Source organism: Alternaria ethzedia (assembly GCF_023757985.1).
Source record: "Alternaria ethzedia strain BMP 0044 chromosome Unknown scaffold_45, whole genome shotgun sequence".
In the NCBI taxonomy this organism is placed as follows: domain Eukaryota; kingdom Fungi; phylum Ascomycota; class Dothideomycetes; order Pleosporales; family Pleosporaceae; genus Alternaria; species Alternaria ethzedia.
In genome coordinates, this window is record NW_026056238.1 from 108,609 (window position 1) to 123,369 (window position 14,761).

At 52.9% G+C, this 14,761-nt stretch overlaps 4 protein-coding genes across 4 annotated transcripts; 1 reads left to right on the forward strand and 3 right to left on the reverse strand.

Annotated features, from left to right (window-relative positions):
• Positions 1 to 3,757: 3,757 nt before the first annotated feature.
• On the reverse strand, positions 3,758 to 5,884 carry J4E87_010276 (uncharacterized protein; the record flags this gene model as incomplete). The annotated part of the gene is made up of 1 exon (XM_049381850.1): positions 3,758 to 5,884. One exon carries the CDS (start codon positions 5,882 to 5,884, stop codon positions 3,758 to 3,760), a length of 2,127 nt encoding a protein of 708 aa, XP_049228417.1.
• A 450-nt stretch (positions 5,885 to 6,334) lies between these two features.
• Positions 6,335 to 8,126, reverse strand: J4E87_010277 (uncharacterized protein; the record flags this gene model as incomplete). Its single annotated transcript, XM_049381851.1, has 4 exons — positions 6,335 to 7,292; positions 7,346 to 7,502; positions 7,555 to 7,974; positions 8,036 to 8,126. 4 exons carry the CDS (start codon positions 8,124 to 8,126, stop codon positions 6,335 to 6,337), a joined length of 1,626 nt encoding a protein of 541 aa, XP_049228418.1.
• Positions 8,127 to 8,715: 589 nt separating this feature from the next.
• Positions 8,716 to 10,911, forward strand: J4E87_010278 (uncharacterized protein; the record flags this gene model as incomplete). The annotated part of the gene is made up of 1 exon (XM_049381852.1): positions 8,716 to 10,911. One exon carries the CDS (start codon positions 8,716 to 8,718, stop codon positions 10,909 to 10,911), a length of 2,196 nt encoding a protein of 731 aa, XP_049228419.1.
• A 1,953-nt stretch (positions 10,912 to 12,864) lies between these two features.
• On the reverse strand, positions 12,865 to 14,503 carry J4E87_010279 (uncharacterized protein; the record flags this gene model as incomplete). The annotated part of the gene is made up of 2 exons (XM_049381853.1): positions 12,865 to 14,168; positions 14,233 to 14,503. 2 exons carry the CDS (start codon positions 14,501 to 14,503, stop codon positions 12,865 to 12,867), a joined length of 1,575 nt encoding a protein of 524 aa, XP_049228420.1.
• Positions 14,504 to 14,761: the final 258 nt, after the last annotated feature.

A 14,761-nucleotide genomic window follows, 5' to 3' on the forward strand; every position in this document is an offset into this window, starting at 1 on the left:
AATCATGATCACTTTATCACGCATCATCACTGTCATTGCTGTCATCGCTGTTGTTCATCCCGTCCCGTGTCGCGTGCTTTGACGACGTAATATTTGCCGTTCACGTAATGCTTCTTGTGCACTTTGTTTTATCATCCCGAAATAAACCTTCGTAAGCGTACCGGGGCGTTTGGCCGGTAGAGCCTTTCCCGTCCAATTGGAACATTTGGCGGCGTACTGGCGCGCGGTCCCTGCATCCCCATGGTTCTTTCGCGCAGCGTGCTTTTTCGTGGGTTCTCTCTCCGCACCGCAACGCTGACGCGCGATCGCTCTGTTTAATAATCTCGATGACTTCAAACCACGTCTTTCCAACGTTGTAAAGCGGGGATATCCTTTGCTTCTGCTTCCCGGCCCTTCGGATGATGTCTAGATAGCGATAGCGATAACGTTCGCGACAACGTGGATGCCACACCTCAACCACGTTCCTCCTCCATGCTTCCACCAAACAACGTGCTCATGACGTCATCCACCGCTTTTCCCCCACAAACGCAATAAGCAACTCCACACGCGACACACCCACCAAAACGCATCGCATCGCTCTACAAACACCCAAACGGTGGTTCAAAGCCGTTCATACTTCCCAACAGAATCAGGCGTCGAATGGATGGCGGTTCGATCTCGCTTTAGATAGCGTGCAGGTGTGTTATCGGTCCGTATGCATGCGGTATGGGATCGGCGGTGCAGCAGCAGGCTTGCGAATGCTTTGCTTGGGCTGTTTACCCCTCATTTTTGGGAGGGAGCTGTTGAAGGTAAGGTCTAGATGCGGGGCTGTTGTGAGGGTCTAGACGTGACGTGATAGTGAAATGGTGTGGTGGTGTGATGTGGTATGCTGTGGGATGAGGTTGGAGGAACGTTCTGGAGCTGGAGGCATACTTGACGGGATTTGGAGGGTTGTGCGAACAGAGATGAAGCTTCCCTTTCGAATAGCAACAGCTGTCCGATCTGCGCTGCGCGAGAGCTGCGCTTCGACAAACGGCTCTCCCATATAGTAGTATAACCCGTTGCTTGTTAGCGAAACTCGATTATGCCATCCTGTTCTGAAGTGCGGCATCGGGCGTTCGGATGAATGATAGGCCGGAAGTACCTGCCTGCTGAGATGCGCCTCCCTTGGCGTAGGCAGCAATGAGCGCGGGGTCTGTAACACATCACTCTCTTCGCAGCCTTCTCAGTCACAAACCGACTTGCTACCCTACGGATACCACTATGAACTAGACCGCAGCACCTGGTTTAGTTCTGTTCCGCAAATCACCGACTATCGTGGATATGGAGGAGACGTTTGAACTTGCTCCATTGAACTCTCGAGAATCACCGGACGTGGACGCTTTGTACTGCGAAGAGTGCTTACGTGTGGATCGATCCTTCAACGACATTCCGAATGCAGCGCCCATATACGATCAACGCTACTTGCGTCTTTCGTTGAAAGCTGATACAGCCAACATCAAGCCAGACACGACCTGCCCATCATGCAGAGATTTTGTCAATCTACTCGACAAAGTGGGCCCCGATGCGCAGTACTTTGAGCTTATAATCAGAGGGAACTACTTCTCTGGGCCTAATCCGAGAGAAATATGGTCAGCAAGAGTTCATACGTCAACAATAATGTCCAGCAGCCTATTTAACCACAGCTACCTGCTACGGCGCTCGGACTACCCTACGCAGCTTCGAAACGATTCGGCCACTTACACTAAGGGAAAAGATCTCCCCATGAAACCTATCAAATCGTGGCTGCATACATGCGAGCGCGAATATGAAGGCTGTCGGTCTAATCCCGCCAACGAACTGGACATGCCGCTCTACTTGATCGATGTACTCGAGGAATGTATCACTCTCAAGCCGGTCTTCAATGTGCGCTATATAGCTCTAAGCTACGTTTGGGGCAACGTAAAGTCCACCAACTTAACTTCTGGAAACATGGAGGAGCTTCAAAAATCTGGAAGCCTGTCATCCGGATCTCATGTCGTTACTGTTCCGCAGACTGTTAGAGATGCTATGCGTCTCACCGCGGACTTGGACATCCGCTATCTATGGGTGGACTGTCTCTGCTTGATCCAGAACGATCCCAATCTCTCCTTCTATCTGGACCGAATGCATCTGATTTATGCCAACGCATTCCTGACCATTGTGGTGGCAAACAAGGACAACGCGAACGGCGGCATCACCGGCTACGATACCCGTTCGATTGGCCGCATTTTACCTGGTAAAGTCATAAACTATCCAAACTACGTGTTTGGCATGTTTAAAAAGACTGGACGGGCAGATCCAGCTGCCGTACCATGGTGTTCGCGAGCTTGGACACTACAAGAAGGCTTTTTTTCTCGACGGGTGCTAGTAATCGACGATCGCATCTGTATCGGATGTATGGGTGAATGTTGGGAAGAAGGTTCAAGCTTTGGCTTCAAGATCAGATCCAATTTGTCAGACAACATGCGAGTCCTTCTGCCAACCCTTTGTCAAGGCTCGCTGGATGGTGGCGTGCCAGATCAGGTACTTTCGGAAAGAGAAGTATTGCCAGCACTAGAGCCTGATCCGGAACCAAACTGGTACAACTATTCGCGAGCGGCATCGAGTTTCGCTTCTCGCGCATTATCATACGATCAAGATTCTATCAAAGCATTCTTAGGAGTCATCAACTTCTATAAGAGCCTAGATCATCCTCAGTGTGCAGTTACCACGAGATTGCTATATGGTCACCCAATATGTAAACTCTCACGCGCACTTTTGTGGAGCTCGGGAATGGCCATGTTGGAGAGGAGAATGTTGCTACGCCAAGATGGGTCATTTGTCATGCCCAGCTGGTCGTGGATGGCCTGGCGACATGATTGTCAAACAACTGGCAGCACACCTCTCGGCGTGAGGTGGCCTAATGGTAGACTTGGTGTCAGAGAGCTTCAAGTACCCATCGTCATCTATGCACAATGCGGTATTTGTCTGCAGACTCACCAGATGACTGGCGAGAAATGCAAGAAAAAGGCGTCTCCGGAGCGAGTTGAACCGGAATACCTTGACCCATACCTGTATATCAAAGCACAAAGAGCGCAGTTTGGTGCATCATCTTACGTACCAGAGAGCAATGTGGCGATAAGATATCTGTTAACGTTGGGCACTATAAATAGCACAGGGAACATCATCTCAGGCGAGATAACCTTCGACCACTGGCCTCCGCAATCATCCTGGCGCGAAGCTGGCGCGTTGCATTTCATCGGTATCTACTATTACGAAGTTGTTGACCATGTCAAATGGATTGGGAGCTACCAAGTTGAGGCGCTTTGTGTCACACCAGTCAACGGTAGACCAGGCGTGTTCGAGAGACTGGGTGTAGCTAGGATCTTCAAGGACGCATGGGATCGGACTGCTCAGTTCGATGAGAACATCATACTAGGATAGTGTATGAAGTATCAATGGCTCGCGATACGGAGCAGCACGCAATTTCAAAGCATGAAAATCAGCTATGACTGTCGATAAATTTACCCTATCCACAAGGAAGTGACAGTATGACAGGACAGCCTAACCCTCCTGGATGTAGATAGAAATGGAACACTGGCAAGATTCGCAGCTGTAAATCCCCAAAAGACCCTAGCAAAGAGCAGCCAAGACCATCGTGGATGAAAGTTGACTTGCGCGCTCTGCAACGGTTTTTGCCATAGTTTGCGTAAATCTAGCCTGTCGACAGCTGTTGCAGTGTCATGATTGATCCTACAATGCTGCAGTTGATCGCGCCTCATGGCACGTTCGACTGCCCAGGCGAAGTTACGCCATGTCCATTGTACGCATTGCCGAAGTCGCTCTCGTGCATTGCATCGAACCACGAGTGGTCAGTGAGGTCGGTTCCTTCCAGCGATGTATTGTATGTTCCTCCATCGAATTGGGTAGCGGAGGGAGTTGTGAAAACAGGCACGGGCCTGTTGCTCTCAGGGACAAGCGCATCGTTATTGCGACTCGATACCATGCTGAACTGCCGATCAATCGCTGTACTGGGCGAGCCGGTATCGCTGGGGGTGGCTTTCATCAGCGCACTGGAAGATACATCGAGTGACACTAGGGCTCTTTCGAGAAAGTCTGCCGATTTGCTCGAGAGGCGTATGATCCATCTATACTGGTCTAGATGAGCTCGGTATCTGGCTGCCTCTTCGCTACTAGGAGATGTCACCCAAAGGAGCGAGATGAAAGAGCCAATGAGTGTAAAGTTGTAGGTGGACGATGAATACCAAAAGGATTGGAAGTGTTCAGGTCGGAGAGATTGCACGAAGCTCATGGCAGATGTGAGTCGGATCTGTGCTGCTTGTCGGCATATGGTGTGGAGTTCGAGGTCGTCTACTGGAGACAATGAGCGGATGATGCGTCGGTGGAGCGTTATTTCGACTGCGTAGTACCCAAGGTGAAGATAGCCGACGCTGGAGAGCTTTCTCGCAGCTATGTCCTGCACTTTCAGCGCAGCTGGCATGTTGGCATACCATTGGCGTAAGGTAAGCTGCAAAGGTTTTGCTGGATTAAGCAGCGATCGCACGCCTTCGTGCGCACGGCTGGCGAAGTCGCGCTCTGCCTTTAGCGTATAGAAAGTCGATAGTATCTGCGCCAAGATCTGTGTAAGCTCTACCATATAGCAGAACAAGATCCGTCCTTTCTCCACTTCAGTACTCCCATCTTCGTCATCCTCATCAGCGGCGCTCTCTGGGAAGTCGTCGACAGTCAAAGGCTGTACATCCCAATCCATCGGCGTAATGTGCGAGGGGCGACCGTGCACCAGCGCACCCCATTTATCCTGCATGAATACAGCCCATGCCAAACGTTTGCGAAGGCCACACTCCCAGGCTGGGATATGCCACGTCGTGCAGTCAAGTTGAAGTCCCATATCCTGCGCTAGCCCAACCAGTTGACATGTCAGCGCCCAGCTGTTGCCCTCTGGTCGCTGAAGAAGCAGCAACCCTGCCTGAATAGTCGAAAGCTTAGGCCTGTGGATGATGTTGCTAAAAGATCTCATCGTGAGTGACTCTAAATGCGAAACGTCTGGCTTCGACTGCAGTGCTAGCTCGCTGGAATACGTCCACCAGTTGAGGGCCAGGAGATAAACGGCCGCCAATAGCGGCGGCGAGAACTCTCGATGAGTCCGCTCATATTTCTCAAGGAACACTTTCTTGTGCAGAATCGGGAAGCTAGGATGTACGATCCGAAAGAAGAGACGTATCAACGCGGGGCCATGTGGTGCTACGGCTATCTCGATAGCGTCGAGATCCGGAATGTCGCCTTGACTGTTGAGCGTGCCGGCATCGAGTGATGAGACGAATGTCGTTGCATGGGCGTCATCTACTTTTCGTAGCTTTGGATGGCCAGCCAAAGCATCAGCACCGCCAGCGGATTGAACTGGCTCAAGTGCCAATAAAAGACGTTCGTACTCCGAAGTTGAGCCGACAAGACGACTGTGCCTGTTGGTTTGCAGGCCCAACGTCTTCTTCAGGAGCGAAGGACCGTGTAGATTTGCGTAGTCATCAATTGGCGGATCCTGTCGGATTTTGGCAGTAGTATCCTGAGGTGATGTAGATTGGGCAGTGTTGTTCCTGTAGTCGTTTGCAAGAGGTAGTTGGCCACGGGAGGTTTCAGTAGGCTCAGAGACTTCGTTGGCAGCCACGGCACGCCTCTTCCGTGGTAGCGGGTTTTCGTTGAAGGTGCATTCTTGATCATGGAATTGACAAAGAACGCATGGTGGTCCGCTGTCTGATATTTCGCATCGTGACTTCCGGCGCCGACAGGGATCGCATGGACGTCGCGATTTTGGCTTCGTAGTGTGGACGTTGGGCATACGCGGGAAGTGGTAGTTTGGCGGCGAGTTCTCACCAGGCGTAAAGTTCATGCTTGCATCTCAGCACGCAGTATATGTCCGTCTCAGTAGCAGACGGATAACCTCAGTATGTTGTTGATGAAATCGCGATACGTGGAACGCGTCCGCGTGACGACTTCGCGAGATGGCTGACGATGATGATTTTTACATGAATGCATAGCATCACACTGCCATTCCTGCTTGACGCCAGTTGAACATTGCTACAAGTTCATTGATGTCGCTGATGACGTGGATGCCATGTGCGCTGAGTTGGTCCACCGGCAGGGAGGTTGGGGGACGAAGAGCACATGGGGCGAGAGACAGCCGAGGTGGCCCAGCCCGTGGAAGCACAGACCAAGCGGAAATTAATCAGCGGCATCACGAAAAGAACACGAGAGCTTCGCATCTCAATCGCGACATCATCTGTAGAAGGCAGAGGAAAACATTACTGGGTTCGGATTGAAATCCTTAGTGCGATGTCGGCTAAGCCATATTGGCCATCTCCTTCTCCTTCGCCACAAGAGTTTCCTTATTCGACAATTCCTCGCCCTCAAGAACCGGCGCGACCACCTCACCTTTTTGCGGCGGATACACCGCGCAATTTACCAACGATTCTGTCGCCGGCGAAATATATGTACATACAACGTAGTGCGTAAACAGCGAAAGGAAGAACCCAAAGATCCACGCAAACGTATAGACTTTCCATGCGCCACCGATGTCCAGATCATTGTCGATGCTCTTAGCAAAACCCGGGAGGAGGGGAGCGAATCCTACAACGAAGGACACATATGCCCTCCAGTTCCAGCCTCCATTGTACCAGTATATACCGCGATGCGTGTAGAGCTGATCCACATCCAGTTTGCATTTCTTGACGAGGTAGTAGTCGCTGACCATAGTACCTGCGAGAGGACCCATCAGGCATGAGTAACCGCTCAAGAACGAGAGCAGACCCGACGCGTTCTTGATGATGTTCCACGGCGTGGATACGATACAAAACACGGAGATGATGATCGTAGCTCGGAAGATGTTGATGTACTTTGGTAGCATGCCAGCTACATCGTTCGCGAACGGGTAGGTATCTGCTGCGATCTGGTTGCCGATCGTCGCGAGGAGAAAGCTGGCGGATACGAAGAACTTCGCAGCTCGCGAATCAAACTTGGCGATGACGGTTGGCATATACCACTCGAACTCGCCCCACAGGTACGAATGGGCATCGGTGACAAAGATCGGTGTGAGTGCGCCCAATGTTCCGATGATGGGGAGGGCGAGGAACTGATGGTAGCCAGCGAGCTGATTCTTGGAGAACCTGCCGAAGTCGGGCATGTTGACCGCCAAAGAGGAGAAAAGTCCGACCACGGCGTTGAGACCGGTGAGTACTGAGTAGGTGGTGTTCATGTAGGATGAAGTAATCTCCACCTTTCCTTTGATGAGCGGACCGCCACTGCATCTTCAGTCAGCATCGTTCATCGCTGCGGGCTTTCACAGACCACTCACCCTTTCGTCACTATGACTGCCCAAAGAAAGAGAGCGAAGAACGTTGGCGGCACGACGATACCCTTGATCCAGAAGAGGACGCGCAACTTTGAGATAGGCATGAGGGCGAGTGCAGTCTGCAGGAACCAGTACAAGAACAGGCATAGCAATCCGGCCGCTGCAAGACTATTAGTAACACCCCGGAATGATTCAAGAATAATGGGTCTTACAGTCTATCCCAGCGCTCTCCGGTAGATGATTCGGAAACGTAGTAAAGCTTGGCCAGATCGCCTCAAGGCAGCGTTGCAGGAAGTTGCTCGCCTGGACTGTGAGAATCGCAGCCCACATCATGGCGACAAAAGCTCGAATACAGATCGCCGGGAATGAGCCATACATGCCGAAGACACTTCGAATGATGACGGGGAAGGACACGTTGTATGTGGCTCCCATCTTGCCAGTGAGGGTTATGACAACGCTGCATATGGCAAAGCCGAAGAAGACGATTGGAATTGTCTCTCTCGCCGTGAAACCCAGAGCCATGACACTGCTCACGGTGGACGCCAGAGGAGGTGCGAGCATGTCCGAGCACCAGTACGCCCAGTAATCGAGGCCACCCCAGGTCCGCTGCTCTGGTGGCACTGGATCAAGATCTAGTGTTCACGCGAAGATTAGCCCAATGTTATCGCACATGAATGCCTTCCAGATATATACCTTTGTTCGACCAGCGCGAGCCATACTTGCCGCTTTCGAAAGGTACCCTCAGATGAAGATGAGGTGCAAGCCTCGCTTTGAGCACAGACATGGTTGAAGACAGTACGGTGAAGTCGAAAAAAATTGAATGCGAAAAAACCGTATCCAACCTTTATCAACTTCTAGAGTCTTGGTTTTCGTGCCGTGATAGCTACGTGCATTCCCATATCAAGATAGTCTCCAGCTTGATAACCATTTCGGCTCCTGGCTCGGAGATAGTCGCTGATGACATGGCGGGGTGCATGCGGAGACGAACATGGTTCGGCATCATTATCAAGGCAAGTATCAGCCACAAATTGGATGTGTCGACGGGGATGAAGGAGCGTTGGGCGCTGGGCATGATGGAGATTGCTCATCGGAGAGCTGAGCTAGACCGATCTGGTGCTAGCGCCACCCGATACCGATAAGACACCAGGGCACCTCCAAATCCCGCCCGTAGGCCCGTAGGCCAGCTGCATACTCCGTTCGCGGCCCGTGTTGGAGTCCCCACGTCCACCCGATGGAGTCGACATCGAACGTAGATATGGCGCGTCGTCGTTTCCTGATGAGCTCCTGTATATGTTGTTTCCCTACATGAGCGTGTCTGCCCATACACAACCCCCCCAACTACCGGACCTCGCATTCACCACAGTGTCGCGAAGATGGCAAACACCTCTCCTAATGGCACGATGCTCTCTTTTGACGCGAAGCCGTATGCGTTTTCCTTCCCTCTGGAGCATACCGCGTTACTCATCATCGACATGCAACGCGACTTCCTTCTCACCAAAGGTTTCGGCGAAATCCAAGGCGGAAACCTGGAGGCGGTCCAAGCATCCATCGCGCCAACGAAGAAGCTATTGGAAGCGTGTCGAGGTGCTGGCATGACTGTCTTCCACACCCGCGAAGGCCACAAACCAGATCTCTCCGACTGCCCATCGTCAAAGTTGATCAGACAAGAAGCTGCGCCGGGCAATACCCAGCACAAACTAGTCATCGGCGACAAGGGTGAACTTGGCCGCCTGCTCACACGAGGAGAATACGGACACGATATCATCGATGAACTGAAGCCAGTTCCCGGGGAGGTTGTCATCGATAAACCCGGCAAAGGCTCGTTCTGGAACACGACTATCCTGCATCAGCTCAAAGCGAGAGCAATTACACATCTCATCGTCTCTGGTGTCACTACGGAGTGTTGCTTTGCTACTACTATCCGAGAAGCGAACGACCGCGGTTTCGAATGTTGTGGTATCGAGGAAGCTACTAGTGGATACAATGATGCTTGCTTCAAGAAGTCAACGCTGGATATGATACATTGGTCGCAGGGCCTGTTCGGATACATCGGTAGCTTGCAGCCGTTACTAGACGCCCTGTCACCGTTGTCAAGTAAAGGGCCAGTCGCCAACTCGACGCCTCCTCAGACACCGCCGGTATTCGATGGCGACCTCACGGTATCCGGCTTGCAGCGAGCTTACAAGAGGGGCTTGTCGCCTGTGACCGTGGTTGAGGCGATCTACGAAAAGATCGAAGCGTACAAGGCGGTAGACCCAGCAGTCTGGATACATTTACAACCACGCGAAGCAGCTCTAGATGCCGCAAGACAGTTGGTATCGACTTACCCCGACCGAAACGCACTTCCACCCCTGTTTGGCGTTCCCTTCAGCGTCAAAGACAGCATCGACATCGCTGGCCTCCCCACCACCACCGCATGTCCACCACTTGCGCACGTACCCTCAACCTCCGCTCCAGTATACGACAAAGTCATCGCCCAAGGCGCCTTGTTCATAGGAAAGGCCAATCTAGACCAGCTCGCAACCGGCCTAGTAGGATGCCGCAGCCCATACGGAATCCCACACTCAGTATACCACAAAGACTACATCAGCGGCGGATCAAGCAGTGGCAGCACAGTCTCAGTGGGAGCGAATCTCGTCTCCTTCTCACTCGCAACCGACACGGCCGGGTCAGGCAGAGTACCCGCTGGCTTCAACGGCATCGTCGGATACAAGCCTACACGAGGAACGATCTCCTTCCAAGGTATCACACCAGCATGTCTATCGCTAGACTGCATCGCGCTCTCCACAAAAACCGTATCCGACGCGCGAACCCTCTGGCAAATACTAGAAGGTCACGACTCCCTCGACCCATACGCGAAACCAGAGATGGGCTTCGAACGCCACATCAACAGCATCGGCCCCCAATCACGCACGTTCAAATTCGGCATTCCACCGCCCGAAGCACTCGCTATCTGCTCACCACCAGCCCGTCGCATGTTCAACGAAACGATCTCAAGACTACAAGCCATCGGCGGCGTCCTCACACCAATCGACTGGTCGCCCTTCCAAAAAGCCGGCCAACTACTCTACGACGGTACCTTCGTTTCCGAGCGCCTCGCCTCCCTCCCAGACGACTTCCTCGACAAGAACCGCTCAGCCCTCCACCCCGTAACCGCACAACTCATGGACGCAGTCGTCGCGCGGAAGAGTTCAGCCGTAGACGCCTACCGCGACCTGCAGGCCCAAGCCCTGTACACCCGACAAGCAGAAAAGGTCTTCGCATACTCCGCATCCGGTGTCGATGTCGTTGTTGTACCGACTACGCCTACGCACTGGCGCATAGATGAGGTGTTGGCGGATCCGATTAAGAAGAATAGTATTCTGGGCGAGTTTACGCATTGTGGGAATGTGTTGGATCTTTGTGGTGTGGCGGTGCCGGCGGGGATGTATCCGGTTAAGGAGCTGAGTGGGAAGGAGGGGGATGAGGGGGTGTTGCCGTTTAGTGTTACGTTTTTGGGGGGGTCGAGGTTGGATGCTGAGGTTTTGGAGGTTGCGAGGCGGTTTGAGGAGGAGGGTATGAAGGTCTGAACTGACTGTTCGGTTGTTTGTTAGGAATCGCTGGAAGTGGTCACGGTACAATGTCTTCTCGATGAGAGCCCCAGAGACATCTAGAAGTACCTGGTGGAATGCTCTATGCACAATCACGTCCTTGTTCACCCGATGTCTTTGAGCGGTGTTTGCTCAAGTAGACGTTATCTACTCCGTTTCTCAACAGAAAATAGAGAGTAGACCCATCGTTCCACGTATTTTCCAGACACGCATCTTCGCAAAGCAACAGCATTCAATCTTACCACGTAACCAACACCATGCCTTCAAACGCCCACGCAGTAGACTCCCAGCTTACTGGACTCTACGACTCCCCCATGCGAGCTAACGACGCAGATCAGCCTCATACCATCGGCCCAATGAGCCATCAACACAACGGAGTCCAGCATTCGCCTACCCAACCAGGACCGCACTCTTCCATCTTCCGCCCGCGCAGTCCTCGCGACCCATTCTCTCGCCTAAGCTACCTCTGCCTCGCTATTCCCGCCGAGGTCGAAGCACTGGATCTGTTCACATACAGCGGCTACTTAGAATATATACGCACTCACCCCGCCCCCAAGCACAACGACGTAGGCTCAGACTGAGGAACAGATGCAGATATTGAACGCTAGAGCAGCCGCGTGTAGGCCCAGCCCAGCGTCATGATGTAGATATGGCACTCATTGGAAGTTGAATCAGGAAGGGGATAATAAGGGGTGTTAGTTCATAGGAAGAAGTTGACGAAGGCGAAGTAAACGGAGAATTATGGGCAGTGAACGAGAATTTGATGGAGCTTTCCGTCAAGTACGTGTAGTCAGTCGTCGTAGTCATCCAAGATTGTATAATAGATGGCATTCAGGTTTCTAAAAGGAGTACCATTTCGCGCCAGTCACACCTAGATGAGACATTACAATTATGCATGGATGTCTCGCTTCAGTATCTTATTCGTCTCTCACAACGCTTAAGAAGAAGCTCCGGGACTTGTGTAAAAACCAACCGTGCTGACCTTCTTGTCAAACCAATGTCTTTGAAAAGGCGTTTGCTGAAGTATACAATACCCTCCAACGTCGCCCAATAGATTGCAGAAACCAGATCCATCACTCAACGTATCTCCCACGAACCTTCAGAAATGAGTACCGTTCCTGAGGCCAAGATGCTGGCTATTCGCAAGCGCATATCCGAAAAGCTAGTTTTGAAACAGAAGCAGCTCAACGCCATCGATCCAACCAACTACAAAGGCAAAGGAACCCCCAATGAGCTTACCCATCCCTCCAATCCCTACCAAATCCCCCACGACCTTCCCCCAACCCAGCCATCGCTCGCCTCCCCACCCAAACTCCCACAATCATCCCCTTTCCCAAGCTCCGCAGCTGAGACCCAAAACCCATGCCCATTCATCTCAGACACAATCGACGCACTCGACCTAGCCACCCACGCCAACCCACTACAATACATCCGCACCCACAAGGGCAAGCAGGGAAAGCGCAACGCGAAAAAGAACAAACACCCCGGTAGCAACGTCTACAAGAAGATGAAGGAAGCGAACCAGCCGATTACTAGAGCGGAAAAAGAGCCAGTGTGCAAGTATGGTAGTAGGCGTGTGCTTGATGGGCCTGGAGATGATCGGGAGGGGCGGGTGTGTTGGTTCCATAGGTGGGAGGTGGGTAGGAGGCGCGATCAGTGTCAGCGGGGGTTCGTGTAAATGTGGTTGTGTTTAGTTTCTACCGTTCCTGAGTTCTAGTAGCGTATTGCGATGCATGTTTGTAGAAGAAAGAAGGAATCAACCGTAACAATGTTATAATTGCCATCAGGATAGAAAAAAGACTATGCACAAGAAATACCCAAAACCAACGCGGACCATGCCGCTATGCCAGAAAAGCCCCAAATTACATAAATCCAAAAACCATCAAACACCGTGCTTCATATATACTCATGCCCTCAACCATACATCATCCCCTACAAACTCAGCGCAACAGCCGCAAACAACGCCACAACAAAACTAATCGTCGCACCGCTCTGCAGCTTCCCACCCGCACTATCCCCATGGATCCCCAGAATCTCCGCTTGACGCGAAAACGTAACATTCTGCGGAATACTCTCATTCAGACACTGTCCATTGACAATGTCCAAACCAGCAAGATCATTTGGCTCACGGAAGAACATATAACTCCTGTTATTCAGACCCTTGAAACCCTCGGTGTTGTACGGGAACCACATGTCGGAGTCGGTGGCAGACGTGTTGCGGAGGAAGATGCATTGAACCTGATTGGGGTAGTCGTGAGCGAGCTCGGGGTAAGCCTTCATGACATCGCTGTTCGAGGTATCGGCAACGAGGACGAATTTGCGCGTGGGGAAAGTCTCGAAAACTTTGGTGAGGAGGAATTTGCGGATGGACAGCGTGGCGGATATGTCTGAGAAGTTGAGGGGACGTGTGTCGAAGGAGCCGCCGGGGTAGGTTTTGTAGATGAAGTCCATGTACAGACGGGTCGCTTGCTCGGGAGTCGTGGTCAGGTAGTGGAAGTGAGTGTTGTTGGGGAGGGTGCGGGACCAGTTTGCGTAGATATCCGGCATGTTCATCCAAGGGGTGAAGGGGCGGGCGAAGGAATTTAGGAGACCTTCTTTGGGGTCGTAGATTTTGGTTACGCGCAGGATGTCGTCGATGTCGGAGATGAAGGTTATGCCTTCGGAGGGGACGAGGAAGGCGGTGGCGTTGCCGCTGTTGGTGCCGTTGGTGTAGACGTTTAGGCGCTGGACGTTGTTGGTTTCGTTGCCGGGGATGAGGCCGTTGGACTGGATGGGGACGAAGACGTCGAAGTCGCCGAGTTCGGTCGTCTCGTAGGGGAGGGTCAGGTTCTGGACGCCGCCGGGGGCTTCGATGGAGTTGCCGCCGCCGGGCTCGCCGTCGCCGCCCTGCATGGGCGCGGGCTCGAGCGACATGGAGACATTGACGTCGCCTTGCTGGACGATGAAAATGGAGCGCGTCAGGTTGCGTGCCTGCTCCTTCTGGTTGTCGGGCAGCTCGGCGACGCTGGTGTCGATGAGGAAGACGTTGGCCAGGTCGTCGACCTTGTCCTGGCTGATATCCGGGAACTTATACACATTGCCGTGGAAGCGCACGTTCCAGCCCTGGTCGGTCCAGTTGGCATAGGGAGGGATGTTGAGGACTTCGGTGGGCTTCGCAGCCAGGTCGTCGTCGCCGATGCCGAGGCTGGACAGAACTTCTTTGCCGGTGGGGAGGCCTTCGAACCAGCCGGGGATGCCTAGAGAAAAAGAGTCAGCACAAGCCTTACTAGTGCGAAGCTTGCCATGCAGGCGTTTGCTTACCCTCTGTGAAGAAGCTGGGCAGGTCAGTCCCCAGCACGCTGCCTATCGAGGCTGCGTAGTTGTCCACGCCGCTCTTGATGTCGTCGATGATGTTCCTCTTCTCCACGTAGCTATGCCGCCCTACGAACCGGATCGCCGCGGGAGTCACAACAGGCGCGCGCACCTCGACCTTGGCGGGGACAGCTGTCGGCTCTGGCAGCGCGAATGCATTGGCGAGGCCGAGTGTCGCGCTCAGCAGGAGAGCCCGCTGGGATGCGCGTTGGTGCACCATCTTGGTGGTGGTGTTGTTGTGGTGGCAGGGGCTGAGTCCAAGGGGCGCTCGCGTGGTCGTCGCGTAGAGGGAAATTAGAGTCGAAGCGACAGACTAAAGGGAATACAAATAAATGCAGAGGACTGAGGAGGAGAGAAGAGGCGGACGGGCCGGGAAAGACGGCGAGCTGGCAATAGAGTGGAAACACGCTTGCCGCGTTTCGCACGGGGCTAGACAGCAGGTTTGCGGTCAAATTGGTGGTGTTGGTTGCTGCAGGTA